The 25,121-nt window shown below is 43.7% G+C and overlaps 1 protein-coding gene across 1 annotated transcript in view; it reads left to right on the top strand.

Annotated features, from left to right (window-relative positions):
• Nucleotides 1-25,121, top strand: part of ALK (ALK receptor tyrosine kinase) — a 636,373-nt gene that overhangs the window by 132,999 nt on the left and 478,253 nt on the right. Inside the window, exon 2 of the mRNA XM_025180988.2 lies at nt 4,154-4,273. Within this exon, the coding sequence (XP_025036773.2) occupies nt 4,154-4,273 (120 nt within the window). The remainder of the gene's footprint in view (nt 1-4,153; nt 4,274-25,121) is intronic.

Below are 25,121 nucleotides of genomic sequence, written 5' to 3' on the forward strand. Positions count from 1 at the left end.
TTTGACTATTCATTATTATTCACCATGTGTGATTGGTCAACTTGGTCATATGATATTCTCTCACCTTTATGGATGACTGAAATGTTTATCAACAGGAGGAGAAAAATTGGAGATTTCTAGATGCCAGTGTGAATATGAGAATGAGTTATGTACTTAGAGAGAACCTATTTACAAATGCACAATTGTAAGACTTTCACTTTCTGTAATCATTACTGTGATCTATCATGTGAAAAACAGAATTGTGTATACCACCAAAGTCATCCTCTGTTTTCATTCTAATGTGAATAATTTTGTAGTATTCACAGAGGTCATATTTTGGAAAATTAAGAGAATTAATTAAGGAAGTCAGCTGGACTGGAAAACTCAAGGATTTAAATATGGACAAGTCTTGGAATTTCTTCCAATCAACAATATTAAAACCTGTCAGAAATTTGCTTCCTAAGAAAAGGGGAAAATGTGTGGGGAAAGGCTCCGGACCCAGCTGCATGAATATGTACCTTAAAAACGTTATTAGGAGTAAACACAGAGCCAATGGTACCAGAAAAAGAATTCATCAGCAAAGAAAGCCATACCTTAGAAATTAGAAAATGTAGGGATAAAGTAAAACTTGCCAAAATAAAGTGGAATTAGTTCCTGCCAAGGAAATTAAAATAAATAGGTTTTTCAGTTATATAAAAGAGAATAAGAAAGGATGAGTGTGGGCTACTATGATGGGTAAATGGCAAGGAGATTAAAGATAAACTAGCTAAGGCTCATATACTGCATTAATACTTTGGTATATTAAAAGGTCTCGGAGTGTGAGGGGTATGGGACGGGGAGACTACTTACCCAGTCTGGTGGCAGGCTAGATGGCGAGCCCAGCCCCAGCTCACCACTCTCTTTGTGGAATGGCTGCCCCCAGTGGTCACTCTGCAGTAGTGCGTCCCTCCCTTCCTGTGTTTTGGAAAACAGTCCCATTCATGGCACTGCCCACTTTCCTGGCACAACCAACCCCTGTCCTTGCTTTAAGATATGGTAAGAGGAAGCTGCATACCAAATTTGGTGACCCTACCTCTTACCATTTAGGAGGAGTTCTTGAACAAGATTGTGGAGCATCATCAAGACAGAAGAGGATAGGAATATTATACAGAATATCTGGATGAGTTTGAAGATGGGAGTGACAGAAATAGAATGAAATTTGGTGTTGCAAATGCAATGTCATGCATAAAGGATTTAATAATAATAATAATAATAATAATAATAATTAATAATTCTGCAGGCTGGGGACTCACTAATTGGAAGTGACATAGAACATTGGGTATATGGGACAATCACAGGAAGACCTAGGTGCTAGCATGACTGTGAAAAAAGGCAAATACGATCCTGAGATGTATTAAGTGAGGCATTTCCAGAAGAGATAGGGAAGTACTAATGCCATTGTAAAAGATATGGATGGGACCTCATTTGGAATATGGTGTATAGTCTTGACCACCTTTGTTCAAATAGGACATAGTGACCATTGGTCTCATGTGGCACTGTGCATTCTCTCTGCTAGGTGTTTCATTTACTACTTCTTGCTTGGAGGTCTGTCCAACTGATCACTGTGAATATGGGGTTGCGAAGCAATCCCTCTTCTCTACCCCAATTCAGATTCACAGTGACCTTTTGGGGGTTTTGCCTTTATTGGCAGCATGAAGGTGCAAAGATTGTCAGGATTATCTCTGTATATGTTATTTAATCATATCCCTGCCACTATAGATGACTCAGGCACTGATGCACCACAGTCTCTCTTATGCTCTCCTTGTAATAAATAATCCAGTCTCTTATGGGCTCTAATACTTCAGTCAAATTTGGAATATTGGGTTTACTGGGCGGCTGGGGGTGGGTGTTCATGGCCTGCGATGTATAGTAGATCAGACTAAATAATCTGCCGTCCCCTGCTGGTGTTAAACTCTATTATTCTAAATTCGATGTGTCGCTAAGAGGGGACTTTGACCCAAAGCATTAAAATATGACTGGTATACCCCTCTAAAACACACATTTCTGAATACATCAGTTGGAACTAGCCAGTAACTTGAGAGTGAATACATTAAGTTAGCTCTTGTCAAATGTGTGTGACAGGAAACATGATAATACCTGTATATATATTTCAAGGCCTAGAGAGGTCTTGTTACTTACATTTGTTCTCAATGTTTTCCACAATGTCCTTGAAACATTCTAACCATGGAGTTTGGCTGATTTTAGGACCCAAGTTTTATAAGGGCCATCACTATAAGGTGGAAATATGTTTTAACAATCTGACATAATTGCAGACGCAGGACACTAAGGTAGTATCCACAGATAGCACTAAGCAACAGGTATTTATATGGAGACTTTTACTAAGACTGTGTACAAATGCAGTGATCAAAAATTAGCAAGGGTGTTTTCTTAAACATTCTAGATTTCTGTATTGCTAAACATTAAAGAAACATTCTACACTCTTCTGTCTTTGACAACTCACCTCTAATTTTGTTTCATTTTTCATTTTATTGAATTGAAAAATTAAAAATGTATATTTAAAACCAATTTTTCATTAAAAGTATTGAATAATTTTGATCAGCTGTCTCCCTCCCTGTATATATGTATATGTTGAAAATATAATGTACATATAAATTCATATAAATGGACTTATATGATGATGTTTTGGCTTCAGACCTTTTTAAATCCAAACTCTGCTAGCTGAATGAAATTCAAGTTCACTTCAAGCGTCGAAAGTCAAAATTTAGTCCTGAAAGCTCATTTAGGCAGAAGATGTAGATGAAGGATTTGAATGTTTGAACCTCTGTACTGACATATGCTTCATCTCTATAGTTTATTATATCCTGCTAAACTTCTGGATACTAAAAATAAAGCTGTCAGCTTCCAGTTGCTAATTCATGTATTTAATTAGAAGGTTAGTGTTGCTGTAGAAAAGTGATAAAGCACCATGGCACAAGGAACCAGAAAAGATAGCTGACGTTCTGTAAGAGTTAGAGGAAGATTCTTCAATAAGTTTTGGTTCAGTTTCTGCTCTTTTAAGGAAGCATGTTTGTTTCTGTAAAATGACAGCAAAATAATTTATCTTTGGAATATTCTCAAGAGACTTGTAAAAGTGTGAGAAATATGTTTATTTGGTTTGTAGGTCTTATTGTAATTATCTTTCAGGACATGAAATACCTTGGAACTGCAATAAAGTAGAAAAGGAAAGGCCTTTCTTTCTCTTGACCCATGATTCTTACCTGAAATCAAATAATTAATTCCTCAAAGAGGAACATGGCCTTTTGTCTATACAAAAACTTATATCCGTCATCTTTGAAGATGACTTAATTGGGAAGGAGTCATAACTTCTGATAGAATCTTCTTGCCTCTGCACTAAGGCCAATAATCCAAATAAAGACCTTGAGATAAAATTACAGGATTATAAAGCATACACGGAAGCAACAACATCATAAGGGTAAGATGAGCTGAACTGAATCTCAAGGCTGCATCTACGTTATAATTTTTTAGACAATCTCAAATTGCTGTATTACAACAGAGGTAGCTTTCTTCAATGTTAGCAATAGTAAAAGAGCTAGTGTAGGTAGGGCTCAGAGATTTTAGTGTCTTCTAGCCCTGCCCAGACACTACTTTAATCCTGGCTCAATAATTTGGATAGAACACATGCATTAAACACTTTTACAGTAAAAGCATATTAGTAAGACATGAGTGAGGTTGGAGTTAGTGTGGCATGAATTTGAGGCTGTTTGTCGGCAGATCGGGGCAGTCTGGACACGCCATGGTCGACAAGGAAGCCTTTGTCGACCGGTGCAGGTAAACTTGGTTTCACGTGGCATATCTGCGCCGGTCGACAAAGGCTTCCTTGTCGACCGCGGCGCATCCAGACTGCCCCGATCTGCCAACAAACAGCTGATCATCAGCTGGTTGGCAGAGCGCGGCAGCCATTTAAATTTAAATGAAGCTGCGATTATTTAAATCACGGCTTCATTTCCCTCTGCCGATCAGCCTAATCTACATGGCTCTGTCGACAGAGCCATGTAGTTTAGACACACCCCAAGAGATGGCTGCATTTCAGCACTTATTACATGTAGTCTGTAAAGCATTTTTGGATCCTTCAGCCTAATATTTATTTGCATGTATTCTTTTCTTTTATTTAAAGGTCTGAGCTCTTTGGAATCTCCCACAAATATTCCTTCTCTCCCCTCTGATTTCTCTGTGTGGAATTTAACCTGGATCATGAAAGACTCTTCCCCTTTCTTCCCTCACAGAGGACAGCATGGTAAGTAGGCTTAGTCTCTGTTCCTATGTGACTTTAAATGTTTTCAACTACTAATGCATTGATATAATATTTATATAAAGTCAGATGGTTTATGTTAAAATAACCAGGGTTCCCCTGCAATCAGATAGACTCTGCATGTACTGAAGGATCCACATTAGCAGATCAGATTGCTGGGTCATAACCACTACACTTTTAATTTACTTATATTTTGGTTGGCCACTAAGGGTGTGTCTACAGAGCAGGGCTTAACTCAAAATAAAATACGCAAATTGAGCTACATCAATTGTGTAGCTTATTTCAAAATAGCTTATTTCAAAATTGGGAGCGTCTACACAGCACTTATTTCAAAATAGAGCACTCTTTCTTCCCCCCCCCCCTTATTCCTCATACAACGAGAGTTACAGGAGTTGGAGTAAGAAGTCCTCTAGCTTGACAGTATTTTGACACTATTTTGAAATAACTGCCTGCTGTGAAGACACGAACTATGTTATTTCAAAATAACGCTAGTTATTTTGAAATAATGTTGCTGTGGAGACATACCCTACATGTGTATCTTTAATTGCAAATGCTTCAAAGTGTACTTGGAGTAGAGAATGTATTCAGCCTACTGTTGAGGATAGGGATCATTTTGCAAAATTTGGATGTGTTACATCACCTTCACTGGGGTAGCATGTGAGGGGGATGGTTCAGACTTCTCTGATATGACCTAATGAATAGTAATATAAAATCTCATTCATACTGTAGAATGCTATCCTGGTGTTTTTCTGGTCAGGGCAGGACTGAATAAAGATACATCCAGTATGCAATTGAGTAAAGGCACTAAAAGAGGATATATCCACCACCAGTTTCCCATGAGAAGAGATAAGGTGGAGAGAGGCTAATAAGATTTACTCACCCTAAGCCTGTAATTATCTGCTCGAGGGAAAAGTTTGACCTACCTATATGAAAGAGTCCCATATATCTTCAATTTTATGTTGCAGCCTTTTATGCTGTGCAATATATATTATTTGTGCTGACATACAACAGCTAGGAGCATATATTGTATCTGCTTGACTGATGAGAATGTACCAATTTCATTTTAGAAGGGACAGTAGCAAATTTTTCCCCCTTGGCTTTCACAGAGGCTTCAAGGAAGATTTTATCCTTAATTACTTAACCTAACTTCTTTAAATTTCTCAGAAATGTCATTCCATGAGAAGGGCTTGTTCTAAGAACCTAAAGTCATGTGGATTGGTTCCATCTAAGGGAATCACATGTAGATAAATGTACTGTATCTAAGTTGAAAATTATTTTTATAGCTTTTGGCTGATTATATAATATATGAAAACGAAGTTCTGCCAATGCCCAACCCATCATTCCGCAGTGAAAGGTAGGAAATCGATTGGATTGGTTATACAAAGATGATCCCTGCTCAGTGTTCCAGAATTGGAGGAGAACATTTTTGTATAATGCTTTATATTTCCATAGCTCTTAAAAATCTCAACTAACTTAAAGATCTGAATTTGGGTCAAATGTTTCCTATCCCTTACAGGATGTGCCGTTCAGAAGGGTTGGATAGTCTTGAAAAGGGGCTGAGTGCTTTTTGTCACCATTACACCAGCCAGGTGGGGGTGAGGGAGCAGGGAGGTTTCTGGGGTTTCCCAATATTGCTCTGGCTTATGTGTCAGCTTTAACTTACACCTAAATGGCAGTGGACCTCAAGCCACCATCCAGCAACCTGGAATACCTGTAAAAGTGTGTGTTTTGGCCATATCCCTGTATCCTGGGCACACCGTATCTGGGGACTGGATGTTGCATGTTTCTCTGTGAAACAGAGCCATTACACTAGCCCCAAGGGAACATAGCAAGAGAAATAAAGGCGTAAAGGGACTGAAAGCAGTCAAGCCAGGGTCCTGTTTATTGTTTGTCTTACTTTCCTGGCTGGAGACTTCAGTATAGTTCATCCCTGCCAGAGGGAGATGGAACCTTTAGTATTCAAAGTTATGACATCCCTCTCTCTATCTAAAGGACCCTAAGTCACAGCGGAAATCATTATGAAAGATGGGAACAGAACCCAGATCTTCGTAGTCCCAGCTCCTTTGCTGTCTGAAATGGCAGAGAGTCAGAACAGCACCTCTTCTGGTCTCATTTCATTTTAACTAAGAGCTAATTCATCCATCTAGCTAATCTCAAAGGTTTTTTAGGGGGGGGAAAAAAGAGTACTATCAAGGCCTTCTTGCTTCCACTTCTATTGTCTCCTTTGGAAGGCCTCAGTATGCTGTTGTCTTTCCCTGCCTCACTTTGATTGGCTATCTGTCGGGTCATACTATAATGCCTTGTGGTTTATACAGACTGCATTTAAAGGGAGAAATACTTTGCAGTTCTATGATTTCAAAGCACTTTGCAAATCATTTTCTCACCTCACTCCCATGAAATGAGTAAGCATCTCCATTTTGCAGGTGGGGAAACTGAGGGGCAGAGTACTTAATCTATTGCACATGCCCAGCATCACTCTGCAATGATCAGATACTCTCATCTTTAATATATTTATCCACAGAACAGCCTTGGAGAGAGTGAAGTATTATACCCATTTTAAAGATGGGGCTCTCAGACACATAGAGTAAGGCCTGACTCTACAAAGTTAATTAAGTGCCTGATTTTGAGACTTAAGCACCGGCATCCCATGCGTGGACAACACTGTGTTCCACAAAACTCCTGCTCAATTGCTGCCTAAGCTGGCAAACGCCTAAACTCAGTGGCTGCGTCTAGACTGGCATGATTTTGCGCAAATAGTTTTAATGGAAAAGTTTTTCCGTTAAAACTATTTGCGCAAGAGAGCGTCTATACTGGCATGTGCCTTTGTGCAAAAGATTTGCTTTTGCGCAAAAGCATCCATGCCAGTGTAGACGATCTCTTGTGCAAGAAAGCTCCAGTGGCCATTTTAGCCATTGGGCTTTCTTGCACAAGAAATTAACGTGGCTGTCTACACTGGTCCTCTTGCGCAAGAATACTTGCGCAAGAGGGCTTATCCCTGAGCAGGACGTCGGAGTATTTGCGCAAGAACCACTGATTTTGTACATTACAAAGTCAGTGTTCTTGCGGAAATACTCGCGGCCAGTGTAGACAGGTGACAAGATTTTGCACAAAAGCAGCCGCTTTTGCACAAAATCATGCCAGTCTAGATGTACCCAGTGCCTGAATGTTTTCTGTAAAAGTTCCCTAAGGGCCTATATTTCTGTCTCTGGGCATTACACTCTGCTACTTCACTCTAGAGCCTTGGATGTCTAAGCCCCAGCGCATCTTATAAGCTGGGGGAAGACAAGTGTTCCTCCACCTAAGTCATGTGCAAGGCCTGATCTGGTGGTAAATTCAGAGACTGCCTAAATCTACGTAGAGCAGCTTAGGTGGGGAGAAAGAGGACATTCCTTATAATCTTATGTTCATTGGCAGAGTTCTTATCGGAGAAGTAGGAGACCATCAGTTCAATCCCCTACTCTGTATTGTGAGATGGGATTTGGACAAGGATCTGCCACTTCTCAGGTGACTGTGCAAACTGTTGGGTCAAATTCATGGTCCATTTTGGTCAATTTCATGGTGATAGGATTTTAAAAGTAATACATTTCATAATTTTGGCTATTTAAATCTCAAACTTCACAGTGTTGTAATTGTAGGAGTCCTGACACAGAAAAAGGAGTTGTGAGAGGTTTGCAAGATTATTGTGGAGGGGAGGGAGTTTGCAGAAATGCTACCCTTCCTTCTACACTGCTGCAGGTGGCAGTGCTGCCTTCAGAGCTGGGTTGCTGGAGAGCAGTGGCTGCTGAGCAGGAGACCAGCTCTGAAGGAAGAGCCACAAGAGCAGTAGGATGGCAGTAAGAGTGGCAATACCATGCCATGCCACCCTTCATTTTGAGCTTCTGCCTTCAGAGCTTGGTGGCAAGAGAGTGGTGGCTGTTGACTGAGGACCCAGCAGTGCAGCAGCAATGTAAAAGGAAGGGTGGTGTGGTATGATATTATTTATGGTATGACCCTTATTTCTGTGCTACCCTCACTTTTCTGTTGCTGCTAGTGAGATGCTGCCTTCAGAGCCGGGGACCTGACCGACAGCCACTGCTCAGCTTTGAAGGCTATGAAGCTTGTACGGGTGGCAACACTACCCCCCCATAATAGTCTTGTGACCCCCTTGCAACTCCTTTTTGGATCAGGACCCCCCAATTTGAGAAACTCCCTCACAAAATCAGTTTAGTATAGGGTAAAAGCATACACGAGACCAGATTTCACTGGGAGAGACCAGATTTTGCAGTCCGTGAGGTGTTTTTCATGGCCATTAATTTGGTAGAGCCCTAGCTATGGGATATTCTGTGCTGGCACTTTCTCAATCTCTCCTATTTGAAGTTTTTCTCCTTCAGTTAAATAACTGGGTAGTTAGGGTATGTCTACACTACCCTCCTAATTCGAAATAGGAGGGTAATGTAGTCATACCGCAATTGCAAATGAAGCCCGGGATTTGAATTTCCTGGGCTTCATTTGCATAAAGCCGGCCGGTGCCATTTTTAAATGCCGGCAGTTCGAACCCCGTGCCGCGGGGCTACACACGGCACGGAGTAGCTATTTCGGATTAGGCTTCCTAATCCGAACTAGCTGTACTCCTCATTCCACGAGATTAGGAAGCCTAATCCGAAATAGCTACTCCGTGCCGCGTGTAGCCGCGCGGCACGGGGTTCGAACTGCCGGCATTTAAAAATGGCGCCGGCCGGCTTTATGCAAATGAAGCCCAGGAAATTCAAATCCCGGGCTTCATTTGCAATTGCGGTATGACTACATTACCCTCCTATTTCGAATTAGGAGGGTAGTGTAGACATACCCTTAGATATTAATTAGGCTTGAGAGAGAGAGAGAGAGAGAATGTCTCAGTAGTCTAGTGATTAGGGCTGTCTCTTGAGGTGACAGATCTCTGTTCAAATCTCTTCTTCTATCAGCCCGATGGAGGAATTGAATTGAAGGTCTCCCACTTCCTAGGTGAGTACCCTAACTGCAGGATTAATGGTTAAAGGGAGGGCCTCCCCTCCCCTAGCTCTTTTATGTAGATCTAAGTGGCCTCTGAGCACACCAACTAGATCAAGACGCACACATCATTTAGGCATAGCAGCTATTTTACATAAGAACATAAGAACGGCAGTACTGGATCAGACCAAAGGTCCATCTAGCCCAGTATCCTGTCTGCCGACAGTGGCCAATACCAGGAGCCCCAGAATGGGTGGACCGAAGACAATGATCAAGCGATTTGTCTCCTGCCATCCCTCTCCAGCCTCTGACAAACAGAGGCCAGGGACACCAATTCTTTCTTTTATTAGTTTTAAACCTGCTACCCATTAATTTCATTTGATGTCCTCTAGTCCTTATATTATGGGAACTAATGAAGAACTTATCTTTATTCACCCTCTCCACACCACCCATGATTTTATAGACCTCTATCATATCCCCCCTCAGTCTCCTCTTTTCTAAACTGAAAAGTCCCAGTCGCTTTAACCTCTCCTCATATGGGACCCATTCCAAACCCCTAATCCTTTTAGTTGCCCTTTTCTGAACCCTTTCCAAGGCCAAAATATCTTTTTTTGAGGTGAGGAGACCACATCTGTACACAGTATTCAAGATGTGGGTGTACCATAGTTTTATACAGGGGCAGTAAGATATTCTGGGTCTTATTTTCTATCCCTTTCTTAATAATTCCTAGCATCCTATTTGCCTTTTTGACCGCCGCTGAACACTGTGTGGAAGTTTTCAGAGAACTGTCCACGATAACTCCAAGATCTCTTTCCTGATTTGTCGTAGCCAAATTAGCCCCCATCATACTGTACGTATAGTTGGGGTTATTTTTGCCCGATGTGCATTACTTTACACTTATCCACATTAAATTTCATTTGCCATTTTGTTGCCCAATCATTCAGTTTGGTGAGATCTTTTTGGAGTCCCTCACAGTCTGCTTCTGTCTTGACTATCCTAAAGAGTTTGGTATCATCTGCAAACTTTATCACCTCACTGCTTACCCCTGTCTCCAGATCATTTGTGAATAAGTTGAAAAGGATTCGTCCCAGGACTGACCATTGGGGGACACCACTAATTACCACTCTCCATTCTGAAAATTTACCATTTATTCCTACCCTTTGTTTTCTGTCTTTTAACCAGTTCTCAATTCAAGAAAGGACCTTCCCTCTTATCCCATGGCCATGTAATTTACACAAGAGCCTTTGGTGAGGGACCTTGTCAAAGGCTTTCTGAAAATCTAAGTATACTATATCTACTGGATCCCCCTTGTCTGCATGTTTGTTAACCCCTTCAAAGAACTCTAATAGATTAGTAAGACAGGATTTCCCTTTATAGAAACCATGTTGACTTTTGTCCAACAAATTATGTTCTTCTACATGCCTCACAATTTTATTCTTTACTATTGTTTCGACTAATTTGCCCGGTACTGAAGTTAGACTTACCGGTCTGTAATTGCCAGGAACGCCTGTAGAGCCCTTTTTAAATATTGGTGTCACATTGGCTACCTTCCAGTCATTAGGTACGGAAGCCAATTTAAAGGATAGGTTACAAACCACAGATAATAGTTCAGCAATTTCTCATTTGAGTTCTTTTAGAACCCTCGGATGAATGCCATCCGGTTCCAGAGATTTGTTAACATTAAGTTTTTCTATTTGTTCCAAAACCTCCTCTAATGACACTTCAATCCAGGACAGTTCCTCAGATTCATCACCCACAAAGGACGGTGCAGATTTGGGAATCTCCCTAACGTCCTCAGCCGTGAAGACTCAAGCAAGAAATCATTTAGTTTATCCGCAATGGCTTTATCATCCTTGATTTCTCCTTTTATATTGCGATCATCTAGGGGACCCACAGGTTTTTTAGCAGGCTTCCTGCTTCTAATGTACTTAAAAAATGTTTTGTTATTTCTTTTTGAGTTTTTGGCTCTTATTTTCCCCCAGTATGTGGACTGTTAGCAGAGATAGGTGCCACCCTGCAGCCTGAACTTAGATTCCTATCTTGGTGAGATGGGTGGAACTTACGACCTATATGTCTCTTTCCATACATTGTACAGGAAACTTAGCATATTCCTGCACTGCAAGTAAACACCTGTGGTTGTAACTGGCTTGGGCTAACTGTTGCAGAACATGGGCTCCAGCCTGAGTAAACAGCCCTTTAGCGTTAGGCCCACTTCAGCTGGCATGGACCTGCTGAGGATGTTGAAGTGCAATGTAGATCTATTTTTAAGCACCTAACTCACGTATTGTGGATTATAATACTGCTTCTATGTGCTGCAATATCTATGTCTCTTTGGATGGGGGCCTAAACAACTTATGCAAGGTCACATAAAATGTCTAAGACAGGGCAGGGAATTGAACTCATATCTCTGGAGTCATAGGGCAGTGGCCTAACCACTGACACATCCTTCCTCCTGGATTAAGTGAGTCATCTAAGGCACACAGTAAATTATTGACACTGAAATAAAACCTAGCCATTCTCTTTCACTAGAGCAGGGGTCACCAGTCTGTTTAGGCACAAGATCACTTTTTGAATTTAAGTGCAATCCAAGATCTACATCACACCCAAATACGCTTGCCCCGCCTCCTTCGTGCCCCTTCTCCGAGGCCCTGCCCCTGCTCACTCCATCATCCCTCCTTCCCTTCCACTCTTATTCTCCCTCCCTTTCATCAGGCAGGGGCAGAGGGTTGGGGCGCAGGCTCTGGCCTTCGGCTAAGTGATTTGGAGTGTGAGAGGGGCTCTGAACTGAGCCTGGGGCAGGGATTTGGGGCACAGGCGGGGGTTCATGACTGCGGCAGAGGATTGGTGCTGGCTCCAGCTGGACACTGCTTACCTCAGGTGGTTCCTGGGTGGTGGTGCAGTGAGGCTAACGCAAGCTCACCCCTGCCCTGGCCCTGCACCACTCTCAAAAGTAACCAGCAAACTCCCTTCATCCCAAGCCCTGTTGTGCCCCCTCTCTGCTCTGTGGAGATAGAACACAAGAGAAGGCACCCTGACATAAGCACCCCTCTTCTCCCTTCCCTGCTCTGTACCGCAAGCAAAAGGCTCCCGGAGAGGAGCAGTTCCAAGGCAAAGGGCAGGAGGTGCGCAGCTGTGCTGTGAAGGGCAACTGAAGTACCAGTACTTGATAGCCTTTTGGCCAAACCAGTCAGGATCACCTGTCAGAGGCTCCAAGATCTACCAGTAGATCCCGATCTAGTGGTTGGTGAACACTGCACTAGAGCATTGTCCGTTCCTCTCCTAGAAGAAAACACCACTACATGCAGCATTGTAGCATAATTAAAATTATTAGTGAGCATTAAATAAAACTTTTATTAAAAGTTTGTTTAGTAGTTTAGGACTCATCTAATTAACCAACTGGCATTGCTGATGTGGAGAAATATAAATTTTCTTAATTTCTTTTTTCCTATTGGTCCAGTTAATGGATACATTTCTTAGGCTGAAAGACTGAGTAAATTAACCTTTTTTACAAACAAAGTCTAAACAAAACTAAACTCCCCTCCTTTCCAAAAAGAAAAAAAATTCTGCTGAATTGGCTAATTGGCACTGATTCTTGCAAGCAAATGTTTGATTATATTTGTGAAATTACATATAACTGTCCCTAGAGGTAGTCATCAGCTCAGGCTGTTAAAGAGGTTACTTCAATAGGAAGCTTTTAAAATACTGTTCCCTAGGTGTCTCGTCAGCAATAGCAGTTTTCCAGAGGTGCTGCTCTATCAGAGCCATGATTATTCACCTACCATCTTGGAGATACAAATTTCACCTATCCAACAGAGAAGCAAGGCTGTTTTATTGTTGTTCAATTTTTTTTATTTTTTAAATAGCTCAGTGCTATTTAATAGACAGGAAGATATTTTAGGAATTCTTTTCTTCTTGTCAAGATGCTCTTTCCCCTCCCACACAGCAGGGACTGAAGAATATGGGGCCAGAAGCATTCTGAAGCATATGCTGTATAGCATATTAAGCTCCACAAAGTTAGGAAGGTTGGTTAGCACCTCGCTACCACCTGTCCTGCAGAAGTCTTTATTGAGCCTGCTGTGATCCGTGCTCTGAAACCACTAGGTGCTGGAAGCACAAGCACTATCATCCAGGCTCTTCCAGGACTCGCTCTCTCTGTGTAGGTAGTAATGAGCGCACGCCATCTTTCACATACTCGGTGCACTCTGTGCAGGATCCAGCTCTTTATCAATTGGATGCTCACAGTATTATCAGATTTGCTGTTCCCAAAGATACAGACCAGCTTGTAAGATTCAACTCAAGGCTAACACTTTGCTTAATACCACTGCACTAAATCTTGTTTTCACTATAAATGTATCTGTTATTAAAAAGAATAATTCAAATGATAGTAAGAATACTGGAAACAAATATTGCCTATAGAACAAAACCAAACATACTTTCTAAAGACTAAATTTACCTAACAAATTCCTCTCTAATCTCAATACATTTATCATACGCAACATTCTCTTCAGTGTTTTCAACCAAGCCTAGCTGAGACCCTTTTTGTATGTACGAGAATCAGGAGATTCTTGTAACCCTTCTGCACTCCTGTGCCAGTTGGCATTATGAGACTCTTTGGTCACAAATGGGGATTAGAAATTCCTTTTGCTCTGGATAGGGAGACCAAAATCCAGGAAAACAGTCTTACCTTATGTGTCTTTTTTGTTTTCCAGAATCTGTAGACATTATTCCAGTAACAATATGTAATTTATACAATGACTGGTAAAAGTATGAAATACTATACAGTAAGATGACAAAATGCTTGTTTTCTTCCTCTGGTATTGATTTTCCCTAAAGACCACTCTTTTTTGTTTTTTGTAATGAGTCCCCTTTTAAGATTTGTCAAAATATGACAGCTGGCATCTTGCTACTGTATTGTCAGCTAGAGTACGAGTTTCCTAACAATCCTTTGGAGACTGTTCTTTAGACACTTGTACAGAACTTGCATTAGAAATTCACTTTCATCAAGATGTTTGACTTGCATGCACAAGATATTTGCTGGACAAATATTTCCAGTTCCAGTTCTGAGCACATGCACCAAATCTGTCACTTTCTTATGGCTGAAGGAATGAAAATTTGTGTTGGTTGATCTGTTCCCACGAGATGTCTTGAGAGACTGCTTATAATTGATTGATTGGTCCCTTTTCTTTGTACCCTGATTTTGAATGAACAAAGTAGCTGTCACAGATTTTGGTGATTGAGTCTCTAATGCACATAAAGGAATAGGAAAGACCAAAAGTGAATGCTGTCATTTTAGAGATCCTCGTAACAGATGAATAGCTGTGCTGTTTAATTTAAGAAGCGGGCATTCAAATGTTGTTTTCCTCTGGTGGATTAATTTAAAGGCAGTGTTAAATTCTCTATATTTACTTCTCCAAAGATACAGACAGTATATTTAGTGGTTAGTGGATAGGCTCAGTCAGGACTTCTGAATTTTATTGCCAACAATTTACATTGTCTTTTTAGAACAGATGGTTATTAGTCTAAGATCATATGGCATTTTAGAGATAGTACTTAAAATGTTCAGAGTGTGCCCTAATCATTGACATAGGATATAATGTTTTTTCCATTTTAAAAATGGGGGAGGAGAGATTGGGAGGGTGGATGAGGTCACAGGATAGCTGGCCCTTTATTGGGAGTTAGGCTTGGCTCCACCTCTGACTGAGGCTATGTCCTGAACCCCTTCCCAGACCCAAACTCCTGCCCAGACCCTGCACCCCATCTCAGCCTTCTGCCCTGAGCTCCCTCCCACACTCCAAATCCCTTGATGGCAGCCTGGAGACTCCTGCATGCCAACCTCTCATCCCCAGGCCCTTTCCAGAGTTTGCATCCCCAGTTGGAGTAAACCTTATCACATTCCACAAACCCTCCTGCCTCAACCCACAACCCTTACCTGCACACCGGTCCCCTAATTTTTGGCCCCAGCTTGTGACCCCAAAACTAAGGGCCCCACAAAATCTAGTAGTTCTGGGCCCCCAGAAGAATGAATCAGGCCCTGCTTGACATTTTCTATTTTTGAGTGTCCTTCATTTTTGGGATGGCCTTCCCAAAAGACTGTCTATCCTGGATTTAGACTCCCGTGGGTTGGCCCATTCCTGCTGACTCAGGCTCATGGGGCTAGAGCTAGAAGACTAATCACTGTATAGACATTTGGGCTCAGGCTGCAGTCCAAGTTCTGAGACCTTCCCCATCAGAGTTCTGGAGTCTGAGCTCCAGACTGAGCCCAAGTATCTACACTGTAGCTAAATGAGTTCAAGTCAACTGGCATATGCCAGCCACCAGTTTTCATCTGAGGAACAGACATACCCTGAAATTTGCAGCTCTGGTAGTTTGTTTGTTTTTTCTTTTTCAGTGTAGCATTATCTTGGGTTTATCTAACTTGTTGTTGTTGGCCTCCGTCGGTCATGTTGACCATGGATGACGTATCCTAGTTCTCGTCTTGGTTCGTGTCGGATTGTCTGGGACAGCGTCGGGGACAGCGTCGTTGGTGACTGAAAAGGCCAATCCGGGACAGGCATTCTTTGCCGCAGAAGTCGCAGCTGTAGGTGGTTCCCTGGCTGTTGTTGTTGCGTAGCTTCCTGCGGGCTCGCTTTTCTTCTGATGCACGCATCATGTTCGTTTCGCCTGACTTGAGCTGTGTGGTCAGAGTGCCCCTCCACTTCGGGCGGTCTGCTGCGAGGTCTTCCCAGGACTGCGTGTTTATGTCGATGGCTTTCATGTCCCTCTTCACGACATCTTTAAATCGCAGGTTCGGGCGCCCTGTGGTTCTCTTCCCAGATGCCAGTTCCCCGTAGAGGATGTCCTTTGGGATCCTCCCGTCCTCCATGCGGCGTACATGGCCAAGCCAACGCAGGCGACGTTGTCGGAGCATGGTGTACATGCTGGGGAGGCCGGCTCGAGTCAGAACTTCGAGGTTGGAGACTTTGTCTTGCCAGGTAATGCCCAGGATGCGGCGCAGACCTCGTAGATGGAAGGCGTTCAGTCTCCGCTCTTGTCTCGCGTATGTGGTCCATGTCTTGCTCCCGTACAGCAGGGTGCTGATGACGCAGGCGTTGTACACTGCCATCTTTGTTGCGGTTGTCAGCCTGGGGTTGGTCCACACTCGGGTTGTCAGGCGGGCTAAAGTAGAGGCTGCCTTCCCGATCCTCTTGTCGAGCTCAGCGTCAAGGGAGAGATTATCGGTGATGGTGGAGCCCAAGTACGTGAACTGGTGGACGACGTCAAGCTGGTAGTCGTCTACTGTGATGGCTGGTGGAGTGACAGTGTTCTGGCTTAGGACGTTTGTTTTTTTCAAACTGATAGTCAACCCAAAGTCTTTGCAGGCCATGGAAAAACGGCTCATCAGCGACTGTAGTTCTTCCTGGGTATGTGTGACGACTGCTGCGTCGTCGGCAAATATCATGTCCCTGATCAGCGTCTCGCGTATCTTCGTCTTGGCTTTGAGGCGAGAGAGATTGAATAGCTTGCCATCCGATCTGGTGCGGAGGTAGATTCCTTCCGTTGCTGAGCCGAAGGCATGCTTAAGGAGCAGGGCAAAGAAGATCCCAAACAATGTGGGGGCAAGAACGCAGCCTTGCTTGACGCCGCTGCTGATGCAGAAAGGCTCGGAGCACCTGCCGTTAAATTGCACTGTTCCCTTCATGTCTGTGTGGAAGGATTCAATCAAACTCTGCAGTTTTGGTGGGCAGCCGATCTTGTGGAGGATTTTGAAGAGTCTGTCTCTTCTGACCAGGTCAAAGGCTTTGGTGAGATCAATGAAGGAGACGTACAGGGGCATCTGCTGTTCTCTACACTTCTCCTGGAGTTGTCGTAGGGAGAAAATCATGTCTACGGTTGACCGTTCTGCGCGGAAACCACACTGTGACTCCGGGTAGACACGTTCAGCCAGCTTCTGCAGTCGGGTCAAGATGACCTTAGCAAATACTTTGCCTACGATGCTAAGAAGGGAGATGCCTCTGTAGTTGTTGCAATCACTTCTCTCGCCCTTATTCTTGTAGAGGGTGACGATCTTAGCATCCCGCATATCCTGCGGTACGACTCCTTCTTTCCAGCACTGACAGAGCACTTTGTGAAGAGGGTGCAGTAGGGAACACTTGCACTGTTTCAGCAGGTCTGAAGGAATCCCGTCACTGCCGGGGGCTTTTCTTGAGGCCAGTTTATTAACAGCCTTGCTGAGCTCTTCTGCTGTTGGCTCTGCATCAAGTTCTTCCATGGTTGGCAGGCATTCAATGGCATCTAATGCTGCGGAGGTCACCATGTTCCGTCTGGAGTAGAGGTCGGAGTAGTGTTCCACCCATCTCCCCAACTGTTGTTGCTTGTCGGAGATTATTTCTCCAGTAGATGACTTGAGGGGTGCTGTTTTGCTCTGGGTAGGGCCCAGCGCTTTCTTGATGCCGTCGTACATGCCTCTTGTGTTCCCTGATATGGCTACTTTCTGGATGTCGTTGCTGAGCTGCTGCCAATATTCATTCGCACAGTGTCTGGCAACCTGTTGAGCCTTGCTCCTAGTAGCCCTGAGAATTTGTAGGTTCCTCTGGCTTGGTGACCACTTGTATTCTGCCAGGGCGGCGCGCTTGGCTTCTATGACTGGAATCATCACAGAGGACTTTGCTTCAAACCAGTCGTGCGTCTTTATGGTCCTCTTTCCAAAGGTTGCCAGGGCAGTGCGGTGCATTGTGTTCCGCAGTGTTTCCCACTTTTCCATGGCAGAGTCTTCTGTCTGTGTGGCGTCAAGTTCCTTCTCAAGCGCTTCTGCGAATTTCTGCGTCAGGTCAGGCTGCGACATCTTGCTGACGTCGATGCGAGGATTTCCTTGTTTCCTTGAACGATGAAACCTCTTCGGGTTCAGCCTGATCTTGCAGCACACTAAGGAGTGGTCTGTGTCGCAGTCAGCGCTGTGATAAGAGCGTACGTGCAGGACGCAATTGATAGCTGAGCGGCGAACTAGTATAAGGTCCAACTGGTGCCAGTGTTTCGAGCGCGGATGTCGCCAGGAGACCTTATGCTGAGGCTTGGTCTGGAAGTATGAGTTGGCGATGCACAGGTTGTAGAAAGCGCAGAGCTCGAGCAGGCGTTGGCCGTTCTCGTTCACTTGACACATTTGCAATATTATACATTCCCAGGATGTGAAGAGGGGGCTTTAGTGGGAGGGGGTTTGCCACCTATCTTAGTGCATTTGTGGGACAGGCTTAATTTCCATGAATCTGTCTTGCAACCAATGCTGCTTTTTCCTGGATGATGACCAGTAAATTTTGAGTACATCTAGTGCTCCTACAAACTGTCAGATTGACAGCTATGGAAAACAAAATCTACCAGTCCCCTAGCAAATGGGCAATAACCATGTCAGTTCTTTCACCCAAGTCCTACTACCCTGTCTAATACCACCCACCACTGTCTTAACAAGACATCTCCCTGCACTGTAGCAAGACGACTGAAAAATCATGGAATGATTCATCTTCTGGTGTAGATAGTATTAGACTGGGATTCAAAACTAACCTTATTGGAGGCCCCCAAATTCCTGACCGTCCTATGCCATCTATACCTAGAGGAACTGGGAAAGCTTTAGAAACTTGCTTTTTCTCTGAGATTAGTAACTGAAAACTCAATTTAATTCATGATCGGGAAATAAACAAAGCATAATTATTGAGTATAAGAGGTTAGTTGGTGTTAATGGAGGTTCCAAAACTCTCAGCAAAGCATTTCTCCACTATATACTTTAAATTATATCTCTTCCCTAGTGAATAAATGTCAATACAGAACTTATTTTAAAAGAAACCTACTGTGGTAAGAATGCCTGATCCCTGTCCATTCTTTAGTTTCTGCCATTGCTTCAACTCATAGAGCCACACTTTTGGGTATCGGACATGAATTGGTCAAATATTTCCCAGCATAGGCAAGGTCTTTGATTTAGACACCTATGTCTAAAGAGATGATTTATGAGACACCTGTTTAAATACCAAGTTGATATGTTTGTGCATAATGTGATAGGGGTGAGTGAGGTTGGAATTCATACTTAGGTTATGTCTACACTGCAGAGCTTTTTTGGGATACTGGGTATCCCAAAATAGCTATTCTGCATCTTAAGAGCAAGCCCATTATGACAAAATATAACTGGCTTGCTATTCTGACGTCCCGGTAAACCGCATTGCAGGAGGAATAAGAGACGTTTCGGAATAGCACTTTATTTTGAAATTTGGGGCTGTGAAGACAGTGCCAAATTTTGAAATAAGCTATTTTGAAATAAGATTGAAATAAACTCCGCAATTTGCATAGTGCAAATTGTGTAACTTATTTCAAGGTAAGGGTGCCATGTAGATGCACCCTTACTGATCATCTAAATCAGAGAAGGAATAAACCAAGCATTGACAATGCCATTCCAAAACATGGTGATCCAAGAGGGTTATGATCCTGAAAGTTAAAAAGAAAGATGGAAAAATACCTTAGTGAGAGTTGGAACATGCACATTTATATAAATACATTCCTTGTTCTTTCCAAAGAGCCAATTCTGGTTTCCCTTACACAAATTATGTGTGTGCTGCATAGCAAAGGAAGAGAAGCTGCACTAACTAAAACATCTTCCTTCCATCCTTTTTTATGTTTATTATTGTATGTTGGGAGGCAGTGGGTGTAAAGGAAATCAAATCTGGCTCTTTAGAAAGAACAAGGAATTAGTTCTCTGTAAATGAAATATGTTTTGGAATGAGGAACAATACATGCTGTTGGCTGGATGTGTGAATTCAGATGACAAGGAAAATGTATAGACTTGGAAAAGACACAAACAACAACTGAATGGAAACCTGGGTTTGGACCAGTGGGTAATATGGAAGGACGTTTTCCAGTAGGTCTCATTATTAAGGTGGTGTACTTGAGATCCAGTTTGTATTTTGTTTTTACTGTGCTTTTTTTTTATAATAGAAAACTTTTGCCAGCATAACTAAAATGGAGATAAGTCTCAGCGGGTTAGCTGTGTTAGTCTGTAACTTTAAAAAAACTGAGTAGTCCTGTAGCACATTGGAGACTAACAAAAAATATATAGTATCATGAGCTTTTGTGGGCAAAACCCACTTCTTCAGATGAGTGGAGAAAAAAAGTGGAAACCTCTCAATTTAAAACAGAAAAAGAAGAGAAGGGGGAGAAAAAATACCTGTCAATTGCAGTGCCAGTAATAATGAGGTTAATTGAGTGGGTTGTAAGTGTCCCATACTTAGCTTTTGATGTCATTTGGGTTTTGAATATAATCACCCATCTAGTTCATATCTTTATTCAAGCCATGAAAGAGAGTGCCAAATTTGCATATGAAGGCCAGTTCTGCAGTCTCTCTTTGTAGCTGTTTTCTGAAATTCCTTTGTAGAAGAATGGCTACTTTTAAATCCATTAATGAGTACCCAGGTAGGTTAAAATATGCTCCTACAGATTTTTGTGTATTACAATTTCTGATATACGACTTGTGTCCATTTAACCCTTGTCATAGAGACTGTCCAGTTTGGCCAATATATGTGGCAGAGGGGCATTACTGGCACATGATGGGGTACATCACATTAGAGGATGTGCAGTTGTATGAGCCTCTGATGATGTGACTTATGTGGTTGGGTCCTGTAATGGTGTCACTTGTACAGAAGTGTGGACAGAGTTGGCAACGGGGTAGGTTCCTGGGTGAGTATGAATAATAGAATCATAGAATACTAGGACTGGAAGGGACCTCGAGAGGTCATTGAATCCAGTTGCCTGCCCCCATGGCAGGACCAAATACTGTCTAGACCATCCCTGATAGACATTTATCTAATCCACTCTGAAATATCTCCAGAGATGGGGATTCCACAACCTCCTTGGGCAATTTATTCCAGTGTTTAACTACCCTGACAGTTAGGAAACTTTTCCTATTGTCCAACCTAAACCTCCCTTGCTGCAGTTTAAACCCATTGCTTCTTGTTCTATCCTCAGAGGCCAAGATGAATAAGTTTTCTCCCTCCTCCTTATGACACCCTTTTAGATACCTGAAAATGGCTATCATGTCCCCCCCCCTCCCCAGTTTTCTCTTTTCTAAACTAAACAAAACCAGTTCTTTCAGCCTTCCTTCATAGGTCATGTTCTCTAGACCTTTAATCATTCTTGTTGCTCTTCTCTGGACCCTCTCCAATTTCTCCACATCTTTCTTGAAATGCGGTGCCCAGAACTAGACCCAATACTCCAACTGGGGCCTAACCAGCGCAGAGTAGAGCAGAAGAATAACTTCTCATGTCTTGCTCACAACACACCTGTTCATGCATCCCAGAATCATGTTTGCTTTTTTTGCAACAGCATCACACTGCTGACTCATATTCAGCTTGTGGTCCACTATAACCCCTAGATCCCTTTCTGCCGTGCTCCTTCCTAGACAGTCGCTTCCCATTCTGTATGTGTGAAACTGATTGTTCCTTCCTAAGTGGAGCACTTTGCATTTGTCTTTATTAAACTTCATCCTGTTTACCTCAGACCATTTCTCCAATTTGTCCAGATCATTTTGAATTATGACCCTATCCTCCAGATTAGTTGCAACCCCTCCCTGATTGGTATAATCTGCAAACTTAATAAGCGTACTTTCTATGCCAATATCTAAATTGTTGATGAAGATATTGAACAGAGCCAGTCCCAAAACAGACCCCTGCGGAACCCCACTTGTTATACCTTTCCAGCAGGATAGTGAACCATTAATAACTACTCTCTGAGTACAGTTATACAGCCAGTTATGTACCCACCTTATAGTAGCCCCATCTAAGTTGTATTTGACTAGTTTATTGATAAGAATATCATGCAAGACAGTATCAAATGCCTTACTAAAGTCTAGGTATACCACATCCACCACTTCTCCCTTATCCACAAGACTCATTATCCTATCAAAGAAAGCTATCAGATTGGTTTGACATGATTTATTCTTTACAAATCCATGCTGGCTGTTCCCTATCACCTTGCCACCTTCCAAGTGTTTACAGGTGATTTCCTTAATTACTTGCTCCATTGTCTTCCCTGGCACTGAAGTTAAACTGGTCTGTAGTTTCATGTTTGAGGTGTGATGTGTGGTCACTGGAAAGAATTTGCTTCAGGTTAGGGAATTATCTGTAGGTAAGGACTGGCCTGTTCCTCAAGGTCTGTGAGAGTGAGAGATTGTTTTCCAGGATAGGATGTAGATTGTTAAGGATGTGCTGGAGGGGTTTAAGTTGGGGGCTGTAGGTGATGACTAGTGGTGTTCTGTTATTTTCCTTGTTGGGCCTATCTTGAAGAAGCTGATATCTGGGTACTTATCTGACTCTGTTGATCTGTTTTTTCACTTCCCCAAGTGGGTATTAACGTTTTCAGAATGCCTGATAGAGATCCCGTAGGCATTTATCTCTGTCTGTGGGATTGGAGCAAATCTGGTTGTATCTTAGGGCCTGTCTGTAAACAATTGATCATATGATGTGTCTTGGATGTAAGCTGGAGGCATGTAGGTAAGAGTAACGGTTGTTAGATTTCCAGTATAAGGTGGTGGAGATATGGCCATCATTTAATTGTACTGTAGTGTAAAGGAAGTGGATCTCTTATGTGGACTGGTCCAAGCTAAGGTTGATGGTGGGATGGAAGTTGTTGTTCAAGGATATGAGTCCATATGATGAAGATTTTCTCAATGTAGTGTAAGTAGAGTAAGGGTGCTAGGGGACGAGAGCTGAGGAAACATTGTTTGAGGTCAGCCATAAAGATGTTGGCATGTTGTAGGACCATGCGGGTGCCCATAGCTGTGCCATTGACTTGAAGATATACATTGTCCCCATATTGGAAACAGTTGGAGTTAGAGGATGAAAAGAGGTGGTCAAGAAAGAGAGTAGTGAAAAGAACAGAGGAAATTATAACAGATGTCCTAGAAGCAGTAGTGCATGAGATTCATTTTCTGGCCCCGTGCATTATGCTTGCACCATCTATGACAAGGACTGCCACTCAAGAACTAGACTTCTTAGTAACTTGTGAAGTTGCTGCATGACACATAGTAACAAAACTGCTTTGGCATTTTCACCATCATCTTTTGCGTTCACCATTATCATCAGCAGTCTGAAGAACCAGTGAAGGCAGTACAAAACAAGGAAGAAAACTAGCAGCATGTAACCTCCAGGAGAAGGAAGCCAACTCAGGTATCCCCAATTCCGGTAGAGGTAAATAACTGCTTTCAGGCTCTCTGCACAGGCACTTAAATTGCCCAGGGAGGTTGTGGAATCTCCATCTCTGGAGATATTTAAGAGTAGGTTAGATAAATGTATATCGGGGATGGTCTAGACAGTATTTGGTCCTGCCATGAGGGCAGGGGACTGGACTCGATGATCTCTCGAGGTCCCTTCCAGTCCTAGTATTCTATGATTCTATGATTCTACTGTGGAGAATGCTTTGGCAGGGAACTTTCAGGGAAGAGATCAGAAGGAGATCCCATCTACCGTGTAGTTGACTTGCCTGCCCAGAGGGGTTCCTCCTCCTCCAGGTCAGTGGGCAGCCACTCCACCCCACTACACTGTCCCTTTAAGGCAAGCCCCAGTTCACACATGGCCTTCCTTCAGGCGGGCGCCACCAACACTGTCAGTGTCTTTACCCATGCCCACCCTGGTTCAGGGTGGGCAGCCAGTTCACAAAGTCCCTGTTTGGGGTTCGGCCAAGCCCTGGTTCAGGGTGTGGCAACAGGCACACCAGAGTAAAGTTTACAGGCAGGCCAGGCCCGGGTTCAGGGCCGGCCCACAACCAAACACCATTACGGATAGGTCCAGCCCAAGTTCAGGGCGGGGCAGCCCACAGCCACAGTTAATTAGGCCAGGCCCCTGGTTCAGGGCGTGGCAGCAAACAAACACAGAGTCAGTTTGGGAAAGGCCCTAGCCCTCAGTTCGGGTGGGCAACAACCCAACAATCACAGTCAGTTGTGAAAGGACCTGACCCTCAGTCAGGGCAGGCCAGCAAACAAAAGCAGGTTGGGAGCTCCTTGCTCAGGAGGGGTGTAGGCGGATCGTCTGTGGCAGTGGCGAGGGAAGAGACTGCCACCCAATAGGTGGGTGGCGGAAGGGGGGGGGGGCGCAGGCCCACCCACTCCACTATACCCTGGCATAGGGCCCTAGGAGCGGTACGGCAGGCAGCTCCCGGCTCAGCGGGGCTCCAGCTGGAAACATGCCGGCCTTGGGCCTTTAACAGCTCCACTAACCCCTGGGCCACTTCTGTTCTCCCCCTCGGTCAGCACCTGGGTGTCGGGCAGCATAGGCAGGGAGTCCAAAAGGATCTTGTCCCACTGGAGCGGTCTGGTCCAGTCCTTTGCCGCTTGCAGGTCAGTGGGGCTCAGCGGGGCTCCTGGTGCAGGCAGAGTTCGGCGGCTGGGCCAGGCCTTAGGATCAGGCTCCATGGATGTCCTGGGCTGCATCTCGAGTCTAGGCAGCAGGGGCCGCTTTCCCCAGTTCCGGGGCAGGGCCTGGAGCACAGGATCAGGCTGGCCCTTTGGGTCCTTGGCCTCGTCCGTGAAGGTAAGTTGGCCAGGCCGGGCTGGGCCTCAGCCTCCCAGGCAGGGAGCAGGTAGGCTGCCTCTGGGCCCAGGGAGGTAGGAGACCCTGGCCAGGCCTCAGTCTCCACTTCCCTAGCTGGGAGCTCAGGGGATGTCTCTAGTCTCTTGGCAGGCTCAGCCCTGACTGAGGCTGCTGCCTGGGCTTTTATAGTTCTGGGCCCACCCCTTAGCTTCCGGGGTCAGCCTCAGCCCAACATGGCAGCTGGAAAGGTTCCTTCTCCTCAGGGTCAGTGGGCAACCACTCCACCCCACTACATACCGGAAGACATGGAATGCATAGTCCTAGGGATGGGGGTT

The sequence above is a fragment of the Pelodiscus sinensis genome, chromosome 3 (assembly GCF_049634645.1).
Source record: "Pelodiscus sinensis isolate JC-2024 chromosome 3, ASM4963464v1, whole genome shotgun sequence".
Classification (NCBI taxonomy): Eukaryota; Metazoa; Chordata; order Testudines; family Trionychidae; genus Pelodiscus; species Pelodiscus sinensis.